The 26,385-nt window shown below is 39.8% G+C and overlaps 3 protein-coding genes and 1 pseudogene across 9 annotated transcripts; all 4 read right to left on the minus strand.

Moving 5' to 3' along the window:
* Positions 1 to 678: 678 nt before the first annotated feature.
* Positions 679 to 5,275, minus strand: LOC115665067 (sugar transporter ERD6-like 5). The gene is made up of 18 exons (XM_056309302.1): positions 5,087 to 5,275; positions 4,151 to 4,213; positions 3,833 to 3,979; positions 3,681 to 3,740; positions 3,272 to 3,337; positions 3,111 to 3,176; positions 2,952 to 3,027; positions 2,814 to 2,878; positions 2,529 to 2,621; positions 2,358 to 2,438; positions 2,207 to 2,291; positions 2,085 to 2,128; positions 1,940 to 2,002; positions 1,796 to 1,855; positions 1,652 to 1,705; positions 1,489 to 1,548; positions 1,278 to 1,392; positions 679 to 1,194 (listed from the first exon to the last, which is right to left on the minus strand). The coding sequence occupies exons 1-18, from the start codon at positions 5,273 to 5,275 to the stop codon at positions 1,073 to 1,075; spliced, it is 1,509 nt and encodes a 502-aa protein (XP_056165277.1). The 3' UTR covers positions 679 to 1,072.
* A 1,701-nt stretch (positions 5,276 to 6,976) lies between these two features.
* LOC115680927 (sugar transporter ERD6-like 10) lies at positions 6,977 to 12,355 on the minus strand. 2 transcript variants are annotated; one of them, XM_030604769.2, is made up of 18 exons: positions 12,107 to 12,351; positions 11,516 to 11,578; positions 11,105 to 11,194; positions 10,962 to 11,021; positions 9,467 to 9,532; positions 9,328 to 9,393; positions 9,171 to 9,246; positions 9,015 to 9,079; positions 8,799 to 8,891; positions 8,612 to 8,692; positions 8,430 to 8,514; positions 8,319 to 8,362; positions 8,142 to 8,204; positions 7,985 to 8,044; positions 7,831 to 7,884; positions 7,680 to 7,739; positions 7,476 to 7,590; positions 6,977 to 7,338 (listed from the first exon to the last, which is right to left on the minus strand). In XM_030604769.2, the coding sequence occupies exons 1-18, from the start codon at positions 12,281 to 12,283 to the stop codon at positions 7,208 to 7,210; spliced, it is 1,449 nt and encodes a 482-aa protein (XP_030460629.1). In that variant the 5' UTR covers positions 12,284 to 12,351; the 3' UTR covers positions 6,977 to 7,207. The 2 variants fall into 2 exon arrangements, with proteins under 2 accessions (XP_030460629.1, XP_030460628.1); XM_030604768.2 differs by having other exon boundaries at positions 9,171 to 9,393; positions 12,107 to 12,355.
* A 3,022-nt stretch (positions 12,356 to 15,377) lies between these two features.
* LOC130134447 (sugar transporter ERD6-like 5) lies at positions 15,378 to 19,931 on the minus strand (annotated as a pseudogene).
* Positions 19,932 to 21,657: 1,726 nt separating this feature from the next.
* LOC130134428 (sugar transporter ERD6-like 5) lies at positions 21,658 to 26,385 on the minus strand. 6 transcript variants are annotated; one of them, XM_056310143.1, is made up of 19 exons: positions 26,068 to 26,195; positions 25,593 to 25,933; positions 25,387 to 25,449; positions 24,911 to 25,000; positions 24,740 to 24,799; positions 24,520 to 24,585; positions 24,377 to 24,442; positions 24,219 to 24,294; positions 24,070 to 24,134; positions 23,348 to 23,440; positions 23,181 to 23,261; positions 23,009 to 23,093; positions 22,888 to 22,931; positions 22,747 to 22,809; positions 22,604 to 22,663; positions 22,463 to 22,516; positions 22,167 to 22,226; positions 21,975 to 22,089; positions 21,658 to 21,831 (listed from the first exon to the last, which is right to left on the minus strand). In XM_056310143.1, exons 3-19 carry the CDS (start codon positions 25,414 to 25,416, stop codon positions 21,707 to 21,709), a joined length of 1,233 nt encoding a protein of 410 aa, XP_056166118.1. In that variant the 5' UTR covers positions 25,417 to 25,449; positions 25,593 to 25,933; positions 26,068 to 26,195; the 3' UTR covers positions 21,658 to 21,706. The 6 variants fall into 6 exon arrangements, with proteins under 6 accessions (XP_056166118.1, XP_030460632.1, XP_056166116.1 ...); XM_030604772.2 differs by lacking the exon at positions 25,593 to 25,933 and having other exon boundaries at positions 26,068 to 26,385; XM_056310141.1 differs by lacking the exon at positions 25,593 to 25,933 and having other exon boundaries at positions 25,387 to 25,540; positions 26,068 to 26,205.

Here is a 26,385-nt window from a genome sequence, read left to right on the forward strand (position 1 = left end):
GTGGTTGGTGCATCACCAACTCACAGCGCGGCCAGTTGCAAGAGACCCGCAAACAGCGTCCAGTGTGCTAAAAACGAGAAGAGCCGCGACAGAAGAATCACTGGAAGATGTGGAGTTGTCGTGATTGCCACAAGTAGAGACTTCTTTGATCTTGATGTGTGAGAGCCAGGTCGGAGGTTCGATTCTCATCTCACAATTCGAGAAAAGAAGGAAAAAAAACAAAGCAATATATAAACTGTAGACATCAAGAAGAAAACGACTGTTAGGATTGATTTTGAAAATCTAATGACGTGTAAAAGCAACATGAAGCCTTTGGGCTGATTCTATAGCACAATCTTGATGATGCATACAAGAAATTACAGATTGATTACCCATAGTCAGTAACAAACAAATCCTTTAGTGTAATTTATAGCAGCGTTAGTAAAATTGAGGTGACTGATGACCTGTTTATCTTTTAATCTATAAGTAATTTGCCAACAAAATTTAATAATATCTAGTTAATCGGAAAATTACCCCTTTCATTTGACTTGTACTAGTGGCTACCAAATTTCTGCTCTACTATCTATACGCAGTTGTACATATTTAGATGCTTAAACTTGAAAGTTCTCCTTTCTATTTCCTCCCCGTAATTGCATTGCATTAGATCAAATACCACAAAAAACCCCAATTTTTTTTTGTGTGACCAAAAATCCTAAACTTAGCCAATGTGATACAAATACCCCCAACCTTTTTTGTGCCATGAAAAAACCCAAATTTATACATATGTGACAAATGTACCATTTATTTCAGTTCAATGCGGGGATGTATTTGTCACACTAGTATAGATTTTGGATTTTTTTATACAAAATAAATTTTTGGGTATTTGTGTCACAAAAGGCAAGTTTAGGATTTTTAGTGACAAAAAAAGCTCTGGATATTTATATCACAATAGGCATAATTTATGATTTTTTTTGGTATTAATTACGTTGCATTGATACTTTGCAACAAAAAGCGTCCTGTCAGCCTTCCCATCAGTGCTACTGGTGTTTGGCCCATACAAATTCAAATTCCAACAAAATGCGGCTCCTAATCGTTAAAGAAAATGGGCAAGTGATGCTTGCAGTTCTTCCAATGCTCGCCCCTTGGTCTCCGGCACTACCTTCGTGGTGAATAAGACGGTGAGACCGCATGCACACGCGAATATGAAAAATGTCCCTGAAAGCAGCACAAACCGGATTAAGCATAGATACTGAATATATCACACGCACATACACAGGAGAGAGAGGTTGTGTGTGTACCGGGTGCACTCCATTCGAACATGAAGCTGAAAGTATAAGTCACAATCCAGGAACAGGACCAATAGGCGAATGTCGCCAGGCTCCCGGCTGACCCTTTAATGTTTACAGGGAATATCTACAGGGAACATATTCACTGAGAATGGTCTTGAGATAGAGATTTTTTTCTTGAGATAGAGATTACCAAGTGCAAATTTAGACTGAAGCCACGTACCTCAGACATGATAACCCATGGTAATCCCCCAATGCCAAGTGAGTAAGCTACGAAATACATCTAAATGAAATAGTCATCTGTCAGCGAACTTCATCAGGTGTCATTGAGCAACGGTTCAAAATGAAAAGAGACAAGGAAGAAAGGCACTCTTATAGAGACGTACATTTATTGCTACATATGCCAAAATTGGGGTCGCTGCTTTCCAATGATTAAGGTCCTGTTCAGCAACAGAAAAAATAGAAGGAAAAAATAAGGTCGCTTAAAAACATTGAGAATCAAGAGTAGGAATAGTTATTGTTCACGAAACCTGAATGAAGAATGACAATCCTAGAAGAAAGCAACTTAAGGACATTCCAGCTGAAGAAATCTGCAAATAAATATTAGGTTCGGGATCAGTATCTCGAGAAGTGGTCTCATTAAGGCGATTATAGCAAACGTATCATTTCCTAACCATCAGAAGTGGCCGTCTTCCGGCTTTATCAGTCAAGATTACACTAAGAACAGTCGCTGGGATCTGCGAAACATGTGTAGTATCTCAAGAAAATACGATGAAATAACAAAATTAGTCTTTCACCACAATCCTAGATGTTTAGTACCTGGATAATAGCTATGCTTCTAGCACCAAAGCTACTTGAGAAGCCTGCCAAGATAAAGCATTAAGATGACCAAGCCTTCATTATTCATCAATCTACTAATGTATTTAGCGTTTGATTTTTACCAGCTGATTCAAATATGGAGCCCGTATAGTAGGCAAATGCATTAGCCCCACCAAATTGTTGAAGCGTCATCAGCCCAACTGCTATCTAACACTTCGACAAGATTAGGTAAAGAATCGCAAGCAACTTGAATAATTTGGAGGGCATCCTCACCATAAGTGGATGAGCATATCGTCTTTGGAACAGATCCAGAATTCTAGACTGAGACTGCCGTTCAAAGGTCTCTGTGTAGTCCTATAAGAAAAAGTGAAATGAGGTCGCATCATAGCCAAAATATCAGATGCTCCCAAATTATAAGACAGACATGCGAGACTGAGATATTACTCTGATATCGGCTGCTTCTTTAGAAATAATGACACCTTTGCCTCTGAGTCTCTGTAGTGTGCTTTCAAACTCCTTCTCTTGGTGGACTAATACCTGCAAGCGACTATCTGCTTGTAATCTTTCTTACAACAAAAAATGCATGGTCTTGGCTTCGTCATCCAGTTCTATGTTTCTACACAATTAGCAAATTCTTACAAGGGTGGTCAACACCAATTGGATTATGTTTCAGAGTTTGATTTCCATTGAAATGTTAATACCTACGCCTCAACTCCACTAACAACTTACCAGCCATCTAGGAGACTCTGGAACAAAGAACAAACCCAAAATTTGTATGACACAGGGAATGCCACCTGAAGAGAAACCTTCTGATATTTTACCTTCTTATTCATCACATAACATAAAAAATGGGAGCAGAGAGACTACTGATCAGAGCCAAGATGCGCCAGGAGACAATGGTTCCAAGAAAGTAAATCATTGAAAAGCCACAGCATATCATGAACTGGAACAGAAGCCAATTGTGTGTTGGTGAGCTAATGAATTGCCTCGACTCATTCAATTTCTACATTGTGCAAACTTTTTGACCTGATTGAATGCCGTGAATGCTCCCCGAACACTTCTAGGTGTTATCTCTGCAATGTACACAGGTACCTGTTTGAAAACAAAGATAATGATCAACAGCACGTTGGCAGCGTCAACTTCTAGAAATTTATTTGGACAATAAGTCCATTTTTTCCTGCATATACCACGTAACATACAACCCCAATGCCAAGCCCGTTTAGTAGTCTCCCAATATCCAGCCACCAAGCATTCTGCAGATTCAATGGATATACCATTAAGTGCTTACGCTCTATTTCACAGCCTAAACCATGACTTGATCATTCACAAATGCAGTGAAAAATTTCCTTGCATCTTAGCTGGAAGCAGATCAATTGAGTAAACGGTGATCCCTTAACCAGCTAGGCAGATAGTTTAAAGTGCAAAATTTCACAAATGCAGTGAAAAATCACAAAAACATCCTACAGGACCGGTATCTGAATGAACTCATCCATATGATAAGCGTGAAAGGTGGAAAATGCAATTTAAATTATTAAGCTCGTAGAATCATCTATGAGGAAGAAAAATTTCTCAAGAGGCGAGGGGACAGGCAGGAACCTTGGCATATGCTATAGAAAGCCATCCCGCAGCGACAAATATTTGAGAAAGCCACATTGCCTGCATCAAAATGATATGAGAATCCCCATAACATCTGTCGGGTTCTTCATTGAGCTTTCGAGAATGAAAGGGAGAGGTAGAGGATCACTTACTCGTCTACGCCCAATCAAATCCGTTACCCTCCCATTTACCAGAGCTGCTATTAGGCCTCCAACTGTTAATGTTGAACTGAAAAGCGAATACCGTAACACATAAAAATGGGAGAATGTGAATGCAAGTTTGATCCACTTTCCATTTCTCTGTTTGGTGTCGCTGATACAGATGTCACTTTCGGTTAGTCTACTAAATCTCGTGCGTTTTATTCACTCCAACAAATCCTATTTCACGGTTTATTGATGGAAATCAGTTAGTATAGCGACTGATAAATGAACAATCCTAGAAATATAGCAAGAATGCTTGAGAGGACTTGCCGCTGCTGTGGAGATGCCTAAATCCTCCATAATGCCTGACTCAGCTGGTGAAGAATAACCACTCTGCATTGCAAAAACATGCCACCAATTAATGGTACGTTCTACTTGGCGGCTGCTAATCTTATCAAGAAATGCAGCGCAAAGCACAATTGCCGAGAAAATTCCGCCGTGGATGCAAAAAAAATAGTCAGGCCAAAAGTCAGTTTCAAATGGCATCTTTATCACAAATGTGATTGAAGTAATAAATGAGCATGATTTGGCATCTTTTCTGCATAAAGAGTGATCCTGAATCAGCTACTTGCCTTATCGTGGTTTGGGTTGATATTATTATATGGAAGCACGGTAACAAGTATCGGACTGTCCGACACATCCTCTCCTCCTCTGTCCCGTGTTTTGAGAAGAAAATGTTACAAAGCAGTCGTTGGGACAAATTATTACATTCTAAAATTATCCGGATCATCTAAGTCTTGGTACCAGCCAAGTGATCAAGAACATGACATACAAGTGCTTCTGGACAATAATTTACTAACTATTAGGCACCAAAAACAGTAGTAGAGACACATTCAGGCAGAGTTGCAGACACAGATCTTGGTTGCTTCATCTTACTTACACCAAGGCCGAAAATGAAAACCCAGATTTTTCTTGAAAATAAAATGTTGACCAATAATATAAGAACACAGAAAAATTTTGACCAAGTTATGTGCTACTTTCCTCCTATCATTTCCTAACAAAAAATTTCAGTAGAACTTGGAAGAAACCGTGACACTGCCTACTTGGTAATCATCAGAATCATAAAAATAAAAATAAAAAGCACCCCGATTGCAAAATTCACCTCCAATTCAATACAGATGTGGGAAAAAAGGAGCATCAAGAATCCATAAAAGAAAATAGAGCTGGTTTCTTGGTGATGAATCTAAAAGTTGATACAGTACTCACAGCACACCCGATAACGAAAGAGCCACTAACGGCGACGAGAGTGCTAAAAATGACTAGTGGCGTGACAGCAGGATCACTTGAAGACGCGATGGAGCTGCCATGACTGGCATGGGCAGAGACTTCATTAAGAAGCAGGGGACTTGTTGGCAATCCATCTTCTCCCAACCTTTCTCTCTCCAAACCTTCCATTTAAAAGCTCTTCGTAGTAAGTCTTCGAGGAATGAAAATTGGCAAGTATGAGTCGTGAGTGAGTGTGAGAATTGAATGAGATGGTGTTGAGTCAGAGAGGCAGAGATAGAGAGCTCCAAGTGACGGACTTAGTTGCATGAGAAGGTTTCTTCACTCTAAGCTTCCTCGTTATTTTATGTTCGTTTTCCAAGTTCTAATGTTCTTTGATTGATCATGTGAGTAGTTGCTCAAATTTGTAGTAGTTATAGCGGCAATTCATTCATTTCCGGTTGATGGGATCTACAACAAACTGCTAGTGCTACCTATGTCCCACAATATTTTGGAGTATAATTTGAGATGAGAGACGACACTTTGGGATACTCTTAAAAGAGTTGAAATAAAAAACTCAGATAACAGGCATTGTGGGATATTTTAGTACTTCCTCTCACATGCAAGTCACACTGATAGCACGTAAAATTGACAAATAGGAAACCCCACAGGCCTTCGTTGTTGGCTATCAATTCCTCAATGCTGATGCAAAGCCGCGATCGCAACTTCATCGATATTTGGAAACTTTGGGCCATATGACAATCGCGATTTCGATCTTCTGGTAGAGCTGCGAAATAAATTTTGGTTGGCATCTAGTACTAAAACCCGAAATGGATCCAAAACTCTTCTTTATGGTGCGTTTGTTTGAGTGAAAGCATTTTTCGCAAATTAGTTTTTTGGACTTTCACATATTTGGTTTGCTGTAAATTATCGGTCAATAGAAAATCATTTATGGTCAAAGAAAAATGCACGCTTGAAGTTAGGAAAATGAATTCTTTAACCTGATAAGGGAAAAACATTTACCTAGAAAGTGATTTCGCAGAAAGTTTTTTCTTTTATCATTAAGTTTTTCCTAAAACAAACACTAGGGCAAACTTAATAGTTAAATGATATATTTTTATGGATGTTATTAATCTAAATAAATATTGTTCGGCTTTGGCATTTAAAAAATGGATACGTATAATAACAAGTAGAATTTGGCATTGTGATGTGATGACGAATTTGGACATAACATTGATGAAATCATCACCATTGAATGACGAATTCGGACATAACACCGATGAGATTGTCACCATTGAACGAAACTACGTAGAGTATAGTGATTGTCACAATCGGATTTAAGTTTCGAACGAGAATGATAACGATGGCTCTGCATGACTACCTGGTACGCTCCATTAACGGGTTACCAGCCATCAAGGAGACTCCTGGATAAAGAACAAACTGAAAATTTGAAGTACGCAGGGGATACCACATGAAAATGAAATCAGGACAGTGACCTTTTAATGTTTCCTAAGATAACTCTACCAAATAAAGCAGAACAGAATCGAGATAGTACTGAGAGGTATGCACGGGAACCGGATCGACTCAAGAACCGGATTGGACCGGACCGAACTAGCTGGTTTTGGGCGGTTCCCAGTTCTAAAATTTTGGAACCATGAATAATCAGTTCGGTTCTAGGTGCGGAGCCGAACGGCTTGGATATTTTTTTTTTACTTTTCATTTTCTTTTAAAGAGTAAAGTAAAGGAAATTACCAAAATCCTAAACTGGAACGGACCAACCGATCAACCAGTCCCGGTCCAGTTCCCGATTCTACGGGTGGAACTAGCCCAACCTGGAAACCAATCACCCCTAGACAATAACCGACAAAGCCAAGATACAACAGGAAACAACAGTTCCAAGAATGTAAATCAATTAGAACATTTGTTGTAGAATGCACTGAGGACATCTTATATGTTTCTAGCAATGCACTGAGGACATCTTATATCTCAGTTCCTGACCACGAATTTCACTTGAGAATGCACAATTCCCAGTATTTTCCCCTGAATAACAGAACTATAAAAGTCTTTTGACATCCAAATAGGCGCAATTGCAATATCCTTAGACTAATTGAATATCACATTACTTTAACTCACTGCAGAAAAATGATTAAGCGATGCTTGCACTTCTTCCAGGGCTTGCTCTTTGGTCTCCGGCACTAACTTCACAGTAAACAGGATTGCTAAACCACAAACACCCGCGAATATGAAACAAGTTCCTGGAAAAAGCAAAGTCCAGATGCAAAACAACTATCGGATAATGTATCTAATTTATCCAAGCAGAGTCACATGCGCATAAGATCCAGATTCTGAGACCATACTACATAAATGAAGTCGAAAGAGACAGAGAGCATACCAGTCGCGCTCCATTCGAACATGAAGTTGAAAGTGTAGCTCATGATCCAGGAACAGGACCAATGGGCGAACGACACCATGCTTCCTGCTCTCCCTCTTACGTTTACTGGGAATATCTACAAAATGTGGAATCAAATCAGTAAATGGTCTATTGCTTTTAGTATTAGTCATCATAAATTCAATAAAAATAATTGATAATTTGCACCTCAGACATTAGAATCCATGGCAGTCCTGCCATGCCTACTGACAGAGATACAAAATATGCCTGATTGCATTACTGGTCGATCAGCAACTTCAGCGAGACTCGCCACACAGTTATAAACTATGATTCACTAAGCTCTGGTGTAATGATTTACCAATATAGCTAGGAAAACCAAAATTGGAGTGACATCCTTGCAATTGTGCAGATCCTGTAGCCAAGGGGGGACAAAATGAAAGAACAAAAAGTGAGTCGAAGTCATCAAGAACCTCAAGGGTACTAGTGGTTGATTTAGTGATAGAAGAGCTAACCTGCATGTAAAATGACAACCCTAGTATTAAACAGCTTAAGCACATTCCAGCAGAAGAAACCTGCAAATCGAGATGAAGCTCAAGCTCAAGCTCAATTTCAACTTTCAGGTGATGGATTCCTTTTGGAACAAAAAAAGAACGAGTTTCTTTTCCTAACCATTAAAAGCGGTCGTCGTCCAGCTTTATCAGTCAAGATTACGGTAATTGCAAATGCTGGCATCTACAATACATGTCAAAACTACTTGTAAAAGCAACGTGTGGAATTCATATTTCAGGATGATATTTCATAGTTGAGCATCTAGGAAATTCTCCCAAAGTAAGAAGAACAGCTTACCACGACAATAGCCACGCTCCTGGTGCCAATGCTACTTGAAAAATCTGTCATGGACAAAAATTTGTTGTGATTATTTCTTCACACTTCCTGAAGTAGTAGAGAAGCCTTTACCAGCTGATTCAAAAATGGAGCTTGCATAGTACGAGAAAGCGCTAGCACCGCCAAACTGTTGAAGCAGCATCAGTCCAAGTCCTATCTGAGCTTTGAAATGATTGAAAAATGTAAGTCCTCACTAGACAGCATTGCAAATAGATGTGCGGATAAATTTTATATGCAGTTGAAGGAAAGCTCACTGTGAGTGAATGAGCATATCTTTTTTGAAACACATCTAGAAATCTTGAGTGAGATTGCCTTTCAAAGGTTTCTGTGTAGACCTGTGAGATTCATAGAAGTTGAGAATGTGAGGTCCTAGAACTCATCAGCCCTTGAGGGGAAAAATCAGCTTTTCCCTAGAGGATTGTGAAGGGATTGAGAATTTACTGTGATGTCAGCTGCTTCCCGGGAAATATCAGCGCTTTTGCCTCTGAGTCTCTGTAAGGCAGCTTCAAACTCACGTCTTCGACCCACTTTTACCTGTAAATTCATTCACATAATGCATAGTTCTTGAAAGCATTGTACGACAACTTTAAATTTAATTTTCTCACATATCAGATTGCCACTTGCACAAAACTACTACAAAATCCTGAAGGAACGCACCAACCATCTAGGAGACTCCGGTATGAAGTATAAACTGAAAATTTGTATTACACCAGGAATTCCACCTGAAACACAAAATGCAAAAGGCAAACTTTTCTTTTATTTTCTCAACTTTTTTATCAGTAATAATTGTTAATAGAGAATCCCAGACACTACCGATCAGAGCCAAGGTGCGCCAGGAAACAATAGTTCCAACAAAGTATGTCAATGAAAAGCCACAGGCTTGCATGAACTGCATCTCAGGAAAAATAGACCAAAAGGTGACGCATTGGCAACTTAAAGCAAACACATAATGGTCCAAGTTTATTCTTACCTGATTGAATGAAGCAAATGCTCCCCGAACATTTTTAGGTGTTATTTCTGCAATGTATACAGGTACCTGATGGGCAAAAGAGAAGTGATGATCATCGTGGTTCCCATAAGTGTATCAGGAAGTCCAAAGTGCGTATTACCACATAGACTGTGACCCCGACGCCAAATCCTATCAATGCTCTTCCGGCATCCAGCCACCAAGCATTCTGCGAGGCCACATGTAGTGTACAATTAAGTGATAGTGAAAAAATATATTGCAGCCAATCAAATTCTGATGGAACTTCTCTGACCCTGGCGAGTGCTGCCTACCAGATTGCGATGAATTTAGACCCAAGATATGGTAAACAAGAGAACTGGAACTGGGCATGGAAATATGAAAGTAACAGTATTGCCACAAGGCATCTGCTTGCTCACAGAGGCATGAATGTGCAAGATGTGTGTCCCTTATGTGTTACTCAAGGTGAGACAATATTTCATTTGCTAAGAGATTGTCCTTTTCCTCAGAAATTTTGGGATGAAATTGAAAAAACCTTTTTCTATGGTTGGGAGCTACAATAAGTCCTTAAGGGAGTGGATTAGGGATGTGAGAACTAACACTTGGTACAATAGGCATAGGATCTCTTGGAGTACTATATTCATAATTGGATTTTGGGTCCTTTGGATATATAGGAATGCTATTGCTTTCAATCATAATTCAAAGTAACTAGGCAACTTTTGTTTAGATAAAGCAGGGAACATCTGCTGCATTTACAAAGAATAAGCAATGCTGAAAGAAGTCCAGATCAGGATCAGAATGGGAAATTCCACAAGCTGGCTGGTTCAAATTGAATTCTGACGGAGCGGTGGTGAAGAGAAAAGGAGTTGCTGGAATTGGTGGCATAATAAGGGATGATGAAGGGGAATTGGTGAAGGGTTATACTCGTTGTTTGGGAAAGACTTCCGCATTTGCTGTGGAAGTGTGGGCTATAAAGGGGGAACTAACTATTGCTTTAGATTTAAATGTAACGTGTCTAGAGATTGAATCTGATGCCAGTAATGTGATATATGCTGTGCAAAATACTAGTGTAGACATGCCTAACTTGAACTCAATTTTGAATGAATGCGGGCACGGTTTAGCTGAATTGTAGCTGGTGAGGATTAAGCATGCATTCAGGTGAGGATTAAGCATGCATCTAGGGAAGCAAATCATTTTGCGGACAACCTAGCAAAGATGGGATTTACGGCATCTTACGATATATTTACTTCAATCGTAGTCCTTCTGAATTGTAAACTTGAGTTGTATTGGATAAGTAAAGAGCTATATCCTCGGTGACTCAGACTGGGCGTTGGCCTTGATTTGTACTTTCTTATTTAGAGTATTTATATAAGCATGTTTCTACTGAAAAAAAAATTTGCACCCATTGAAAGGGGCGTCAAGAAACTTAAAATTTGTCCTATCACTAGCCAACTTAAACATACTTCTATACCATATGAGAACACAATAATGTAACCGAACAACAGACACAGAAATCAATATCTTCCCTGACCATACCGAACTTAGAGCATTTCCTATTCCATTTGCTATAAGTTAAGTTCAATTACACGTGTTGGGCATCTGTGGGGAGGATATGGAGAGGCAAGAGAAAGGGAAGGAACCTTGGTAAATACTATAGAAAGCCATCCAGCTGTGGAAAGTATTTGAGAAAGCCACATTGTCTGCATCACAAGATACAACAATAGCAATTTGCTCCAATGCAATTGTGATATTTTCGAAAGGCAATAGCTTATGGAATACTCACACGCTTTCGACCAATCACATCTGTTATAGTTCCATTTAGTAAAGCTGCTACTAGTCCTCCAATTGTCAGCATCGAACCAAAAAGTGAATACTGCAGCATAAGAAAGATAGGGAAAAGATTTGTACAGAGAACCTGAACTGAAACTGACTGCACTTATCCCTCAGCAGTCCTTAGTACAAGATATGCTTTTAAAGCTTATCGATTAAGATACAGGGTGAATGTTATAATGTATGTTAAGGAACAAAGTACGTGGAAAATTAGGATTAGAATTAGAAGATTAGAATTTCGATGATAGTTAAATCAACTAAAACTTTGCGGCAATCATGCCATCCTGATCCTATTTCAGCAATAAGCTGGATACGTCCACCCATTCGACAGATTCATCATTCACGAGGAGGAAGGTAGACTAACCGCCGCCGCAGAAAGTCCCAGATCTTCCTTTATGCCTGACATAGCTGGCGATGAAAAACCCACCTGCGCAGTAAATTGCTTGTCATTGTCAAGGTGCCTTTGTAACTACGAGTAACCTTGTGAGGAAATACAGCTTAAATTGAGGCAGCACAATATGGTCAGAAAGAAAGATTGTAGAGTCAAATTGAAAGGCAGCCCAAACACTGGCTCCTAATTTCATGCTTTCTTTTTCTTTTTCCCTTTTTTCCTGATAATACAATTGAGCTCGAACACTTGATTACTTCCCCAAAGGTTGTAACAGTCCCAATTCCATTTGAACGGGTTATTGCAAGAGGTCAAAATTCCAATTAATATTCCCTTGAATGTTTTTTTTTTCGGGGATAGGCATATGATGCAGAACATGCTAACCGAGTTGTTTTTATCTTCGAGAGACTAGATATTCATGAATTGGAAAGAACCATTACGGAAAACATCTTTGTGACGATGAACAGAAGAAACATCACAGAGGAAACAAAGACTTCTTAAAGACAAGTGAAAGCTCATCGATTGCTTTAGAATGCATTGCATGGTTGGTGCAGCACCAATACTCACAGCGCATCCTGTTACAAAAGACCCGGAAACAGCGACCAGTGTGCTAAAAACGAGAAGAACCGTCACAGAAGAATCATTGGAAGATATAGGGTCGCCGTGATTGCCACGAGTTGAGACTTCTTTGAGAAGCAGAGAGCTTGTGGAGAGCCCATCCTCTTCTAGACTCTCTCTCTCCATGTCTCTTTATTTTTTATGAATAAGAATTGCAAGAAATGGAGGTGACAAGAATGAATCTTCAATAAATATAAAGTAATCAAAAGAATGGGACTATTGGGTGTGTGATAGTATGACAGAGACTTTGCATCAGAAAGTTTTGCATTCAAAGAAATAAACTTTTGGGCATGTAATAGCATGACGGAGACTTTTCCTTAGATAGTTTTGGAGTTAAAGAAATTGACTTTTGGGCATGTAATAGTATGACGGAGACTTTGCATCAGAAAGTTTCTGGCTTATGGCCTGGTGATCAGCGTCTGTTCCATTTATAAATTTGTTCTTTGCTGGAAAACGCGAATGATTGCTTCTGATTATTTCCAAATACTAGTCGCAATTTGTCTATGGATTTGTTTTTCTAGGATATTGAATTAAATCTGCCTGCTAAACGCTTAGTAGGTTTTGGAAAGTGATAGATTATAGGTTTATGGATGTGGGCAAAGGATTTGTTTTTCTAGGATATTGAACTAAATCTACTAGCTACACGCTTGGTAGGTGTTGGAAAGTGATTGATTATAGGTTTATGGATGTGGGCCGCCCATGTTGGGCTAACCCAGCCCATGACCCATCATAAGAGCCCATATCAAGTAACTGTTCTCGCGGTTAGCTGCGGATCGTGTAATTGCCCTTAGCAGATCAAAAACAAAAGGGAAAAGTCGTAATAAAGAATATAGCATGATTTAAGAAAAGAAAGAAGAAAACGACATTCCGCTCTCTTCCCTGACGTACGATCCAATGAGGAACTCTCGCGTCTGCAATTGACAGCATTTAATCTGTGGAAACAAGGTATGTTCGTTGTGTGATATACCTATTCGATTAGCATTTGTAGATTTTCTTATGCATGTTTCTCAATTGTTCGAGTTTCGGTATTTAAGAACTATTTCTCGACTATTCGAGTTTCATTTTATTTAGGAATCCGTTTCCTTCGGAAAGAATATTGTTACTTTAGTTTTAGTGTGTGTAATGTTGATAAACATATAGGACAATTTCACAATTGAGTTGAAATCATCAGTTAAAACAATCGCTCCGTATGAGTGGTAGCAATTTAACACTACTTTTGAACCACTAAGCCTTCATCTGGTGGCCACTGCGCATCTCTCGTGATGTGTGAGAGCCAGGTCAGAGGTTCAATTTTCATCTCAAGATTCAGGAAAAGGGGGAAAAGGTAACAAAGCAAAACGAGTTTATTAGTACTTACAAACTATAAACATATAGAAGAAAACTACTGGAAGAACTAATTGTAAAAATTTAAGGGAAAATTTCAAATAAGGGCATGAAGTGGACTTTGCTTCAAATAAGAGTTTCAAGTGGCTATGTCAATTTCAAAGAAGGGCCTGACTTTCCGACTGGTCAAGTGCATTTTCATCCTTTGCCTTTTTTCCCTTTTTTTCTTTTTTTTTTCCTTTTTTCTTTCTTTTTTCCTTCTTCTGATTTTTTCTTTTTTCTTCGTCGGTGGCCGATCTCAGGCGATGGCCACCGGCCACCGAAGATGCCCGAAGAGGGTCCTCGCCCGTCACTAGCCCTTGTCGAAAGGGAAAACAAAAGAAATGAGAAAAAGAAAAGAAAAAAGAAAAAAATTTAAAATTAAAATTTTCATTGGACGAAAATACCCTTGACCGACCAGAATATTTAGTTGATCGGCGACCAGCGAGATCAGACCCTTATTTGAAATTGTCGTGACCATTTCATGCCTTTATTTGAGACTGACATGACCATTTTAAATCCTTATTTGACATAAGGTCCACTTCAAGTCCTTATTTGAGAAAATGAGGGCATATCAAGCTCTTATTTGAAATTTTCCCAAAATATAATAACGTGTTAAAGCAACATGACAATTTAGGGGATTCTATAGCACAATTCTGATGATCCATATAAGAAATTAGAGACTGATTGTCCATGGTCAGTAAAAAAAAAACATACACATGTAATTCATAAACAGTGTTAGTAAAAATGAGGTGTTTGGCGACGGTTTACCTAGTAATATGTTAGGTAAGGTCCCAAAAAAAGCGAATTTACCAGTATCTAGTCAATCAGAAAATTACCACTTTCATTTGACTTGTACTAATGGCTACCAAATTTTTGTTGTATCAAATAAGGACCTAAAGTGCCCTCATTTTCTCAAATAAGGACCTAAGTGGCATGTTATTCTCAAAATAAGAACCTGAAGTGGTCATGAGAGTTTCAAATAAGGACCTCGCCTCGCTAGCCACTAGTCGGCGAAATATTTCGACCAGCCGGCGAGGTTAAGGACATTTTTGTCCAAATTTTTGTAAATTAAATTAAATTAAATTTTAATATTTTTCTTTTTTCCTTTCCTTTTTTCTTTTCCTTTTCTTTCTTTCTTCCTTTTTTCTGGTTTCCCCTATTGGCCTGCCGGTGGCTGGCCAATCGACCACCGGTGAAGCCCGACAGGGTAGGGCGAGGGTCGATCTTGCCGGCAACAGGTGAGGGACAGCCTCACCTCGGCAAGGCGACCCTCACCTTGGGCGGGGCCGCCCTCGCTGGCCATGGGCGAGGTCGGCCCTCGCCAGATCTGGGCAAGGGTCGCCTCGCCAACTGCCGACGAGGGACGGCCTCGCCCGGGCGAGGGCCCATGGCCAGCGAGGGCCGGCCCCACCAAATTTGGGTGAGGGGGCCTCGTCCAGGCGAGGCCGTCCCTCGCCGACAGCTAGCAAGGCGACCCTCGCCCATGGCCGACGAGGGCCGGCCTCGCCCAAGCAAGGCCGTTCCTCGCCTGTTGCCGGCGAGGGCAACCCTCACCCAGCCCTTGCCGGGCTTTGCGGGTGGCCAGCCAACCAGCCACCAGAGAAGAAGGGAAAACCAGGAAAAAGGAAAAAAAGAAAGAAAAAAAGGTACAAAATTCAAAAAAGTTAAAAACGAAAATGCCGTCACCACAAGAAAAGTCAGGCCCTTCTTTGAAACAGATATAGCCACTTCATGTCCTTATTTGATACAAAATCTACTTCAAGTCCTTATTTGAGACTAACATGCTATTTCAGGTCTTTATTTGACACAAAGTTCACTTCAGGCTCTTATTTGAGAATATGAGGACACTTCAAGCCCTTATTTGGAATTTTTCCTTATACAAATTTAGTTACTTAAAGATACAACTCAGTCTGTTCAATTTACCAACTGACATTAATGGAACTTCTCTTCTCTTTTTTCTAACCGTTTCACATTGCATAAATTATTTGCAACAAAAAGCCTACTGTCAGCCTTGCTGTCAGTGCTGCTTGAGTTTGGCTCAGACCAAAATCATTGAAGAGAAGGGGCAAGTGATGCTTGCAATTCTTCCAATGCTCGCCCCTTGGTCTCCGGCACTACCTTCGCGGTGAATAAGACTGTGAGACCGCATATGCACGCGAATATCAAAAATGTCCCTGAAAGTAGCACATTCCAGATTAAGCATAGATACAGAATATATCACGCGTGCGCGCAGAGAGAGAGAGAGAGAGAGTACCGGGTGCACTCCATTCAAACATGAAGTTGAAAGTGTAGGACACAATCCAAGAACAGGACCAATTGACAAATGTCACCAGGCTCCCGGCCGACCCTTTAATGTTTATAGGGAATATCTACAGAGAACATATTCACTGAGAATGGTCTTGAGATAGTGACTGCAGAGTGCAAATTTAGACTGAAGGCATGTACCTCAGACATGATAACCCATGGCAATCCCCCCACGCCAAGTGAGTAAGATATGGAATACACCTAAATGAAATAGTCATCTGTCAGCAAACTTCTTCAATGAGTCATTGAGCGACGGTTCAGAATGAAAAGAGACAAGGAAAAAAGGCACTCTTATAGAGACTTACAATAACTCCTAGATAAACCAAAATTGGGGTCACTGCCTTCCAATGATCGAGGTCCTGGTTCAGCAGCAGGAAAAAATGAGGTCACTTTAAATCATCGAGAATTACGAGTAGGCATAGTTATTGTTCATGAAACCTGCATGAAGAATGACAATCCTAGAAGAATGCAACATAAGGACATTCCAGCTGAAGAAATCTGCAGATAAAATTTGGGTTCGGGCTCAGTATCTTGGAAAGTAGTCTCCTTAAGGAGAGTATAGCAAATTTATCATTTTCCTAACCATCAGAAGTGGTCGTCTTCCAGCTTTATCGGTCAAGATTACGCTAAGAGCAGTCGCTGGGATCTGCAAAACATGTGGAGAATTTTAAGAAAATGCGATGAGGCAAGCAAATTCGTCTTTCACCACAATTCTGCAGTCTAGTACCTGGATAACAGCCATGCTTCTGGTACCAAAGCTATTTGAGAAGCCTGCCAAGATAAAAGATTAAGATGACCAAGCTTTAATTATTCATAAGTTACTAATGTATTTATCTGTTGATTTTTACCAGCTGATTCAAATATAGAGCCTGCATAGTAGGCAACTGCATTAGTCCCACTAAATTGTTGAAGCATCATCAGCCCAACTGCTATCTAACATGTCGACAAGATTAGGAAAATAAGAAAAGGGAATAAAAATTGCAAATAAATTGAATGATTTGGAGGGCATTCTCACTATAAGTGGATGAGCGTACCGCCTTTGGAACAGATCCAGAACTGTAGACTGCGACTGTCGTTCAAAGGTCTCTGTATAGTCCTACACGACAAAATGAGAAAACCTCATAAGCAAAAATCAGATGCTTCCAAATTTTCTAAAAGACATGCGAGATTGAGATATTACTCTGATATTGGCCGCTTCCTGAGAAATATTGACACTTTTGCCTCTGAGTCTCTGCAATGTGACTTCAAACTCCTTCTCTCGGTGGACTTTTACCTGTAAGTGACTATCTGCTAGTAATCTTTCTTACAACGAAATGTGCATAATCTTGGCTTCATCATCCAGTTCTATTATTTTACACAACTACCAAATCCTTACAAGGGTGATCTACACCAATTGGATTGTGTGTCACAGTGGGATTTGCTGTTGAAATGTTAATACCTATGCCTCAACTCAATGACAACTTACCAGCCATCTAGGAGACTCTGGAACAAAGGACAAACCCACAATTTGTATGACACAGGGAATGCAACCTGAAGATGATATAACCAAGGATGACCTTTGGATGTTTTCCCAACTCATTCACCACACAACATAAAAAAAGGAACCGAGACACTACCAATCAGAGCCAAGATGCGCCAGGAGACAATGGTTCCAAGAAAGTAAATCAACGAAAAGCCACAGCATATCATGAACTGAAACAGAAGCCAAATCTGTGTTGGTGAGCAAATGAATTGTCTCGACTCAATTTCAATTTCTATGTTGTCCAAACTTTTTGACCTGATTGAATGCAGTGAATGCTCCCCGGACACTGCTAGGGGTTATCTCGGCAATGTACACAGGTACCTGTTTGAAAACAAAGCTAATGATCAACAGCACATTGGCGGCTTCAACTTCTAGAAATGTATTAGGACATAAGGCCGGAATCTTCCTGCACATACCGCGTAACATATAATCCCAATGCCAAGCCCGTTTAGCAGTCTTCCAATATCCAGCCACCAAGCATTCTGCAGATTAAATGGAGTATACCATTAAGTGCTTACGCTCTATCTAACAGCCTAAACCATGACTGCTATGGAGTATATCATTAAGGTAGAAAATTGGGTTTAAATTGAGCCTGTTTATTTAGTCGTCAACGATGAAGAAAAAATCTGAATAGGCAAGAGGAAGGGCAGGAACCTTGGCAAATGCTATGGAAAGCCATCCTGCAGCACATAATATTTGAGAAAGCCACATTGCCTGCATCAAAAGACATCTTTTAAGAATCCCCATAAGATCTGTCAGGTTCTTCATTGAGATTTTGAGAATGAAAGGGAAAGGTAGAGGATCACTCACTAGTCTACGACCAATCAAATCCGTTATCCTTCCATTTACCAGAGCTGCTATTAAACCTCCAACTGTTATTAGTGAACCAAAAAGCGAATACTGTAACATGAAAAAATGGGGGAGAGTATCAATACGAGTTATGATCCATTTCCCATTTATTTCACTCCAACAAATCTTATTTCACAATAGAGCACAATTAGTATAGCGGCTAATAGATGAACAATTCTAGAAATATCACACGAATGCTTGATAGGACTTGCCGCTGCTGTGGAGAGGCCCAAATCCTCCATTATGCCCGACTCGGCTGGTGAAGAATAACCGCTCTGCATTGTAAAAACGTGCCCCCAGTTAATGGTAACTTCTACTTGATGGCTACTAATCTTGTCAAGAAATGCAGCGAGCAACACAATTGCCGAGAAAATTCTGCAGCAGATTCATAATAAAGAGGCAGGAGAAAAGTCAGTTTTCAAATGGGATCTTTCTCACAAAAGTGATTGTAAGTAATTAATGAAGATCATTTGACCTCTTTTTTGCATAAATGAGTTTCATGCCGTACACTTGACTGACCTGAATCAGCTATGTGCTTTATCGTGGTTCGAGTTTACAAAATTATATGAAAACATGGCAACAAGTTTCAGACGCTCCAACACATCCTCTCCTCTTTTGTCCCGAGTTGCGAGTGGAAAATGTTACAAAGTAGTTGTCGGAACAAATTATTACATTCTTAAATAATCCAGGTCAACCTAATGCCTGGGGATCAGCCAAGTGATCGAGAACAGGATATACAGGTGCTTCTCGAAAAGAATTTACTCTTCTTTTAGGCACCAAAAACAGAAGTAGACACACGTTCAGCCAGAGTAGCAGACACGGATCTTGGATGCTTTATCCTTACCCCGAAGGCCAAACTGAAAACCCAGATTTTTCTTGAAATCACAATGTTGACCAATCATACAAGAAAACAGAGAAAACTTTGACTAAGTAATTTGCTTATTTCCTCTTATCTTTTCCTAACAGAGAATTTTCAGTAGAACTCGGGAGAAATCGTTATGCTGTCTACTCGGCAATCATCAGAATCTGTCACAAAAGGCACCCTGATTGCAAAATTCACCTCCGTTTCAATAGAGACGCGGACAAAAAAAATTGAAAATCAAGAATCTCTAAAAGAAAACAGAGCCGGTTATTTGATGGTGAATCTTAAAACTTAATACAATACTCACAGCACACCCAGTCATGAAAGAACCGCCAACGGCAATGAAAGTGCTAAAAACGACGAGCGGCGTGACTGCAGGATCACTCGAGGGCGTGACGGAGCTGCCATGATTGCCATGGGCAGAGACTTCTTCGGGAAGCAGAGCACTTGTGAGCAATCCATCTTCGCCTGAGCTCCCTCTCTCCATATCCTTTAGTTCAAAAGCTCTTCGCGGTGAGTTTTCGAGAAATGAAAATATTCGCAAGAATGAGTGGTGAGTGATTGCGGAGAATCGAGTAAGATAGTTTGGTGGAGTTGGAGAGGCAGCGACAGGGGAGCTCAAAGCAACGGACCGTCTGTTGCATGTGCAGGTTTCTTCCCTCTAAACACTCCTCATTATTTTATGTTCTTCTTCCAAGTTCTTTATTCTTTGATCGTGTGTGCAATTTGCTCATGTCTGTAGTAGCTGCAGCGGCAAATCATTCATTGAGGGTTGATGAAAACTGTACCAACCTCCTGCTGCTAGTGCTACCTATCCAACGCTGCTGGGGAGATGCAATTAGAGATGAGAGACGGGATGGAGGGACAGTTTTGCAAAAGTCAATCAAAGAATTTAAAAAGACAAGGTTGTGGAGAATACTTTAAATTCTTAATACCTCCACTAACATGTAAACTAGAACCGATAGCACGTGGAATTGGCAAATAGAGAAACCTTGCACGCGAAGTAAAACTAGGGCGGAACCTGGTTCCGAATGCAAGATGGATGTAGAACTCTTTATTAGCGGGCCAAATTTAACGGTTAATGATGTGTTTCCATAGATGTCAATAATCTTAAGTCTCCGTTTGTTTCACAGAAAATGGATGGTTTTGAAAAACATTTTTCTTGAAAATGATCGTTTAAATCACTTACAAAAATGAATGAACAGAAAAATAATAAAAATATTTAGATATAAATTGTTATCGATAAAAAAAACGTTTTTCATTGACTAATTGTTTGAAGTGATACAAGCGGTCATTTAAAAAAAATGCTTTCCAAATTATTTATTTCCTGTGAAACAAGCAGAGCCTAAGTTAATATTGTCAGACTTCTAGTGTTTTAAAATAATGGGTTATGTATGTATGATAACAGAATTTGTTTGTGAACTTCTAATTATTTCTTGATAACTAAACAATTGTCTATAAACGGTTCGTAATCAAGGGGCAAATTAAGGAAATGTGGGCATAATTTGAAAATTTTGAAACTCTAAAGGGGGCAAAATTGAAAAATATTGCAGAACTTTACAGTAGTGGGCCATCAAACAATGGGCGGAAGCAATTGCCTCCACATCACATGGCATGGGTCCGTCCCTATCCCAAAAGCTTATGCAAATCGGAGAATCATGAAAAAAAAATTTGTTTTCTAGATGTGACATCCAACATGGTCCTACCGCTACATAAATCGAGTAGATAAATCGACTAGACCAAAGCCGGCGGCACACGAGGGACTCGATCATTCGAGTATTGAAGTCAAAACTCAGACTTAATTGTACGTTTAGAACTCATTTGCACTATATGAAAAACTTTTATTTTCCACCTCATCTGTCTGTAATTTGGAATTGATGAAACGGAAGTATAACTTATGCAGAACATGTGTAATCAGAAACAAGTAATCGACGAAATTGACCAAGTTTTAAAGCATTAATTATTTGCAAATCAATCATCATTGGTATGGCAATTTGCCAGTATCCAACAAAGTTGACCTGAGGACGGTGAAATCAATCAGCGTAAAAGGTTAAACATATTGCAAGGAAATGTCACTGTTTTTTAACCCCTTTTATTATTGCAAATTTTGCCGCAATCAGGCACAAAAAAGTCAATCCTACAAAAGGGCTCTCCACAGCCTGACTCAATGCCTTATGGCTGCGTTTGGTCGACCGGATAAAAGTCGGGATAGGATATGTTTTATCTTATCTTGTGTTTGGTGGTGGTCCAGGATAGGATAAGGTCGGATATAGACCGGATATAGCCCGGATAAAAAAATCCGAGGGGAGAGGTGGAATAGACCCGGATAGGATTTCTAATGCCTATTTTTCCAGAAACTCTATGCTCCACTCGCCGTCATCTTCATCTCCACACCTTGTGCGCTTTCACCAAAAAAATTTCTCGGCTTTTTTTCCTTCACCGACTCCTCCGGACCCCGTGAATAGCAAAAAAATAAATAAAAATTATCTTATCCGATTTTAAATCCGTAGTCCACCAAACAGTTGACAGGATATGAAGAAATCTCAGGATTTCTTATCCTATCCTATCCTGTTTAGAAGTCCGGACGACCAAACGCAGGGTTGGCAACACAATGATCCTACCAATTCAGATCTCAACAAGGTACAAATCATTGCAGAAAATGGGCAAGTGATGCTTGCAATTCTTCCAATTCTCGCCCCTTGGTCTCCGGCACTAGCTTCGCAGTGAATAAGATAGTCAAACCGCAAATGCACGCGAAGATCCAAAAGGTTCCTGAAAGCAGCACAGTCAAGACATAGATTTGTTAGTACATACGCCCGACACAAGAACTCGTGCAGTTTATGTATTTATGCTCCAGAGAAGCATAGCCGGTGAAAACCATAGAACAAGAACGAAAAAAGAGGAGGATTAGTTACCGGGTGCACTCCATTCGAACATGAAGTTAAAAGTGTAGCTGACGATCCAAGAAGTGGACCAATTGGAGAAGGTCACCAGGCTTCCAGCCGACCCTCTAACATTTACTGGGAATACCTATTGAGAAGATGTCCACCGGTATAAATAGGTTTCTAACCCTATAGTGCAATGTTAGACAAAAGGTATCTATTTACCTCGGACATTATGACCCATGGTAACCCTGCCATGCCAAGTGAGTAAGCTACGGAATACACCTAATTGCAATAATCATCTGTCAGCAACTTCAATACAACTAGTCCTGGAAAGAAGGTTGAGGACTTGAAGCAGCAATAATATAATGAAGGTTTCTTTTGTCAAAGTGTGCTCTCAAACGTATTATTGCCTGGTAAAATAGGATTGAGTCGCCACTCAATATGCCCTCAATCATAAGAGCAAGTCGTATAAGAGTTGAAAAACAAGAAACTAGAAAATCTGTGTTACATAGACTTACCATAATGCCTACATACACCAAAATGGGAGTGACTTCCTTCCAATACTGCATGTCCTGATTTCGCAGGAAGGTATTATAAAAAAAATCAGGCCATTTCATGAGATCAAGAAGAACGAGTAGGCTTAGTCACTGTTCGAATACCTGCATGAAGAATGAGAATCCTAAAACAAAGCAACTCAAGCCCATTCCAGCTGAAGAAATCTGCAAATGAAGGTCAGATTTGGTAATGCTTATAAGCAACTTACTTTAGGGGAGAATGCATCAATATGTATTGGTTTTATAACCATTAAAAGCGGTCTCCTTCCAGCTTTATCAGTCAAGATTACACCAAGAGCAGTTGCCGGGATCTGCAAAACAGGTGAGAAAATCTTGAAAATGTGATAAATAAAATTCCTCTTCCAGCTTAATTCTCCAGAGTCTATTACCTGGACAATAGCCATGCTTCGGGTACCAATGCTACTTGAAAAGTCTGTCAGGATAATAAGTCGAGATTACCAAGTCTTCGTTCTTTATGATTAACAAACGAATTTATAGCATGATTTTTACCCGCTGATTCAAATATAGAGCTCGCATAGGAGGTGAATGTACTCGCCCCTCCAAATTGTTGAAGGATCATCAATCCGACTCCTATCTAAGCCTTGAAAATATGAGGAAATCGGAAAAAAAAAACGGAGCAAAAAATGGCGAGCAATTTCAATAATTTGGAAAGAAGGCTCACTATGAGGGAATGAGCGTATCTTCGTTGAAACAAATCAAGAATTCTAGACTGGGATTGCCGTTCAAAGGTTTCCGTATAGTCCTGGAAGACAATATGAATCGAAACATTAAAAAGTAGAAGGAAAAGGGAAAACTTCCTCCTATTGATACGTGAAATGGAGAAATTACTCTGATATCAGTTGCTTCCCGGGAAATGTCGACATTCTTGCCGCGGAGTCTCTGCAATGTGGCTTCAAACTCCTTTTCTTGACCGACTTTTACCTGTCAGTCAATAACTACACTAATCATCTTCCTTACAATGGAAAATGCAGAGTCCTCACTCCAATTTTCCTACAACATTAACTTCATTTCATTTTATGATTTCGGATTTTTAGATAAATGATCACACGAATTGTCTTGACATGGAAATTGTAATGCCTATACCTCTGGTCATTCTCAGTTCACCGCTAGACTTCAATTTCAGTCATGAGTAAGATTATTCTTTGGAAAAATATTGACTTCATTACCACTCTTCCCATTTTCAGTCTATAATTTTTAACTAAGTAATGTGTTTGCGCATGAGAATATTCAAAATGATTTCCATGGCTTGCGATACATCGAGGTGGGCTACAAAATACTCTACATGGCATGCGGTAAGCTATTTGTGTTATTTAGATTGCCCCATCATCTAATTATCCAAGTTCCATTATGTCATGGTTACTCAACCATGAAATCATCACCATTGAATGACAAATTTGGACATAATACCGACGAAATCGTCACCCTCGAATGAAGCTACATAGAGCAAAGTGATGGCCACAATCGAAATTGAAGTTTCAAATAAGAACGATATAGACCACCGTAGTATGTGGCTCTTCATGAGTACCCGGTACACTCCATAAACAACTTACCAGCCATCTAGGAGACTCCGGGATAAAGAATAAACCGAAAATTTGAAGTACGCAGGGGATACAACCTGAAAATAAAATCATGGACAGTGACCTTATCATGTTTCCCAGGACAAATCTAACAACAAAGCAGAAGAGAACTGAAGCAGTACCTATCAAGGCCAAGATACGCCAGGAAACAATAGTTCCAAGAAAGAAAATCAACGAAATGCCACAGCATATCAAAAACTGCAACCAGATCCAGCAAAGGTTGATAGGCAATGTATTGAGTTGACACCATTAACATCTTACAGTGGCCCAAAATTTTCACCTGATTTAAAGCTGTGAATGCTCCCCGGATACTTTTGGGTGTTATTTCGGCAATGTACACAGGTACCTGTTTGGCAACAATACTATGACCAACGTCTTCTAGAAATTAATTAGGATAACAAATCTAAATGTTTCTGCATTTACCACGTAACATGCAATCCCCATGCCAAGTCCATTTAACAGTCTTCCAATATCGAGACACAAGGCATTCTGCAAGGTAAGATGAATAGACCATTAACTGCTTCTCAGCCATTTCAGAGAATAGACAACTCAGAAAAGTAAAATATGATTGAAGTTTTGTGGATCAAGTCATTGACAATCTATGAAGCAAAATTCTGAAGCGGCAGATAGACAGAGCACGAACCTTGGCAAATGCTATAGAAAGCCATCCTGCAGTGGAAATTATTTGTGAAATCCCCATTGTCTGCATCACCTCAAGTCAATTAAGAATTCTGTAAGATTTTTTCAGGTTCTTCGTTGAACATATATGATTTTCAAATTCACGAATAGCTGGAAAGCCTAGAGAATGACTTACACGTCTGCGACCCATCATATCTGTCATCCACCCATTAACCAAAGCTGCTACTAACCCTCCTATTGCAAGTATAGAACCAAAAAGCGAATACTGTAACATGAGAAATCGGGAATATTAATATTAGAGAACCCGGATCGCGACTGAAAAATTCCCTAATTCCAACAGTGTCACAGATAAAGAATTAATTATTGAGTTTTTTGGCATCAACCATGCTTTTAGGGAAAAGTTCGAATGAAATTTGCAATGATATCAGAGGTTCTGCACTGAATCTACTGAACAAGGAATTGACTGAAACTGGCCAGAATTCATCATACTTTCTAGCAATGTACTGAGGACATCTTATATCTTAGTTCCTGACAGTAAATTTTATTTTAAGATGCACAATTCCCAGTATTTCCCCTTGAATAACAGAACTATACAGGGCTGAGAGTTTATAAAACGGTAGCCGGGTAGCACGTATGCTTGAGAGGACTCACCGCTGCCGTAGAGAGTCCCAAGTCCTCCATTATGCCCAACTCGGCCGGTGATGAATAACCAGACTGCATTATAGAAATACACCGCTAGTTATGGTAACCTGTACTTGGTGGAGAGTAATCTCATGAGAAACTACACCCTGAACAAAACAGTTGCCTGGGAGATGACATTACAGAGGCAAAACAAAAAAGATAAAAGATTACATTACCTCTAAATTGGTTTTTCAGAAGTATCTTTTCTCAGATATGCAATCCAAGTAGTGAAATGTGATAATTTCAGGTCTCTTTGCCAAATTGAGTTTCCATAACAAACGTAATTGATCATAAAGTAGCAACTTCAGTTATGACATTTTTATTCTTAAACAATTCCAGGTCAACCTAATATTTTGTATCTATTAAGCCAGGTGATCCACAACAGGCCAGCAGGTGCTTCTGCAACATTATTAACTCCACACAACACCCCAGACACGCGAAAAAAGAAAGAAAAAACAAGAATTTGTTTCTTCCTCTTTCTTTCTCTAACGAAGCATTCACTCGAATTTGAGAGAACCTGTGACAGAAATGCGAAAAGAAAAAAGAAAAAAAAAAGGGAAAGCAAGACTGCTCAACAGAAAACAGAGCCGGGTTCTTAGTGATGGAACTAAATGCAAGCAATTCCCGAGAAGTTGATGCAATGGTACTCACAGCACACCCAGTGACAAAAGACCCGCAAACGGCAACGAGCGTGCTGAAAACGACGAGAGGCGTGACCGAGGGATCACTTGAAGACGTGGAGTTGCTATGGTTACCATCGCCAGAGACGTCTTTGAGAAGCAGAGAGCCTGTTGGCAACCCATCTTCTTCTGGTCTCTCTCTCCCCATGTGTCCTCCTTGCTATGAAGCTGTCGTGGAGAAACAAGATTTGCTTAAGAATGGTGGTGGCAAGAATCAGCTGCGCGTGCATATAGAGGACAGTGTGTTGGTGAGAGAGAGAGAGCGAGAGAGAGGTAGATATGGAATTCA

This window comes from Syzygium oleosum, unplaced genomic scaffold, assembly GCF_021117445.2.
Source record: "Syzygium oleosum isolate NSW1041296 unplaced genomic scaffold, Sole_v2.1 Sole_v2.03, whole genome shotgun sequence".
In the NCBI taxonomy this organism is placed as follows: domain Eukaryota; kingdom Viridiplantae; phylum Streptophyta; class Magnoliopsida; order Myrtales; family Myrtaceae; genus Syzygium; species Syzygium oleosum.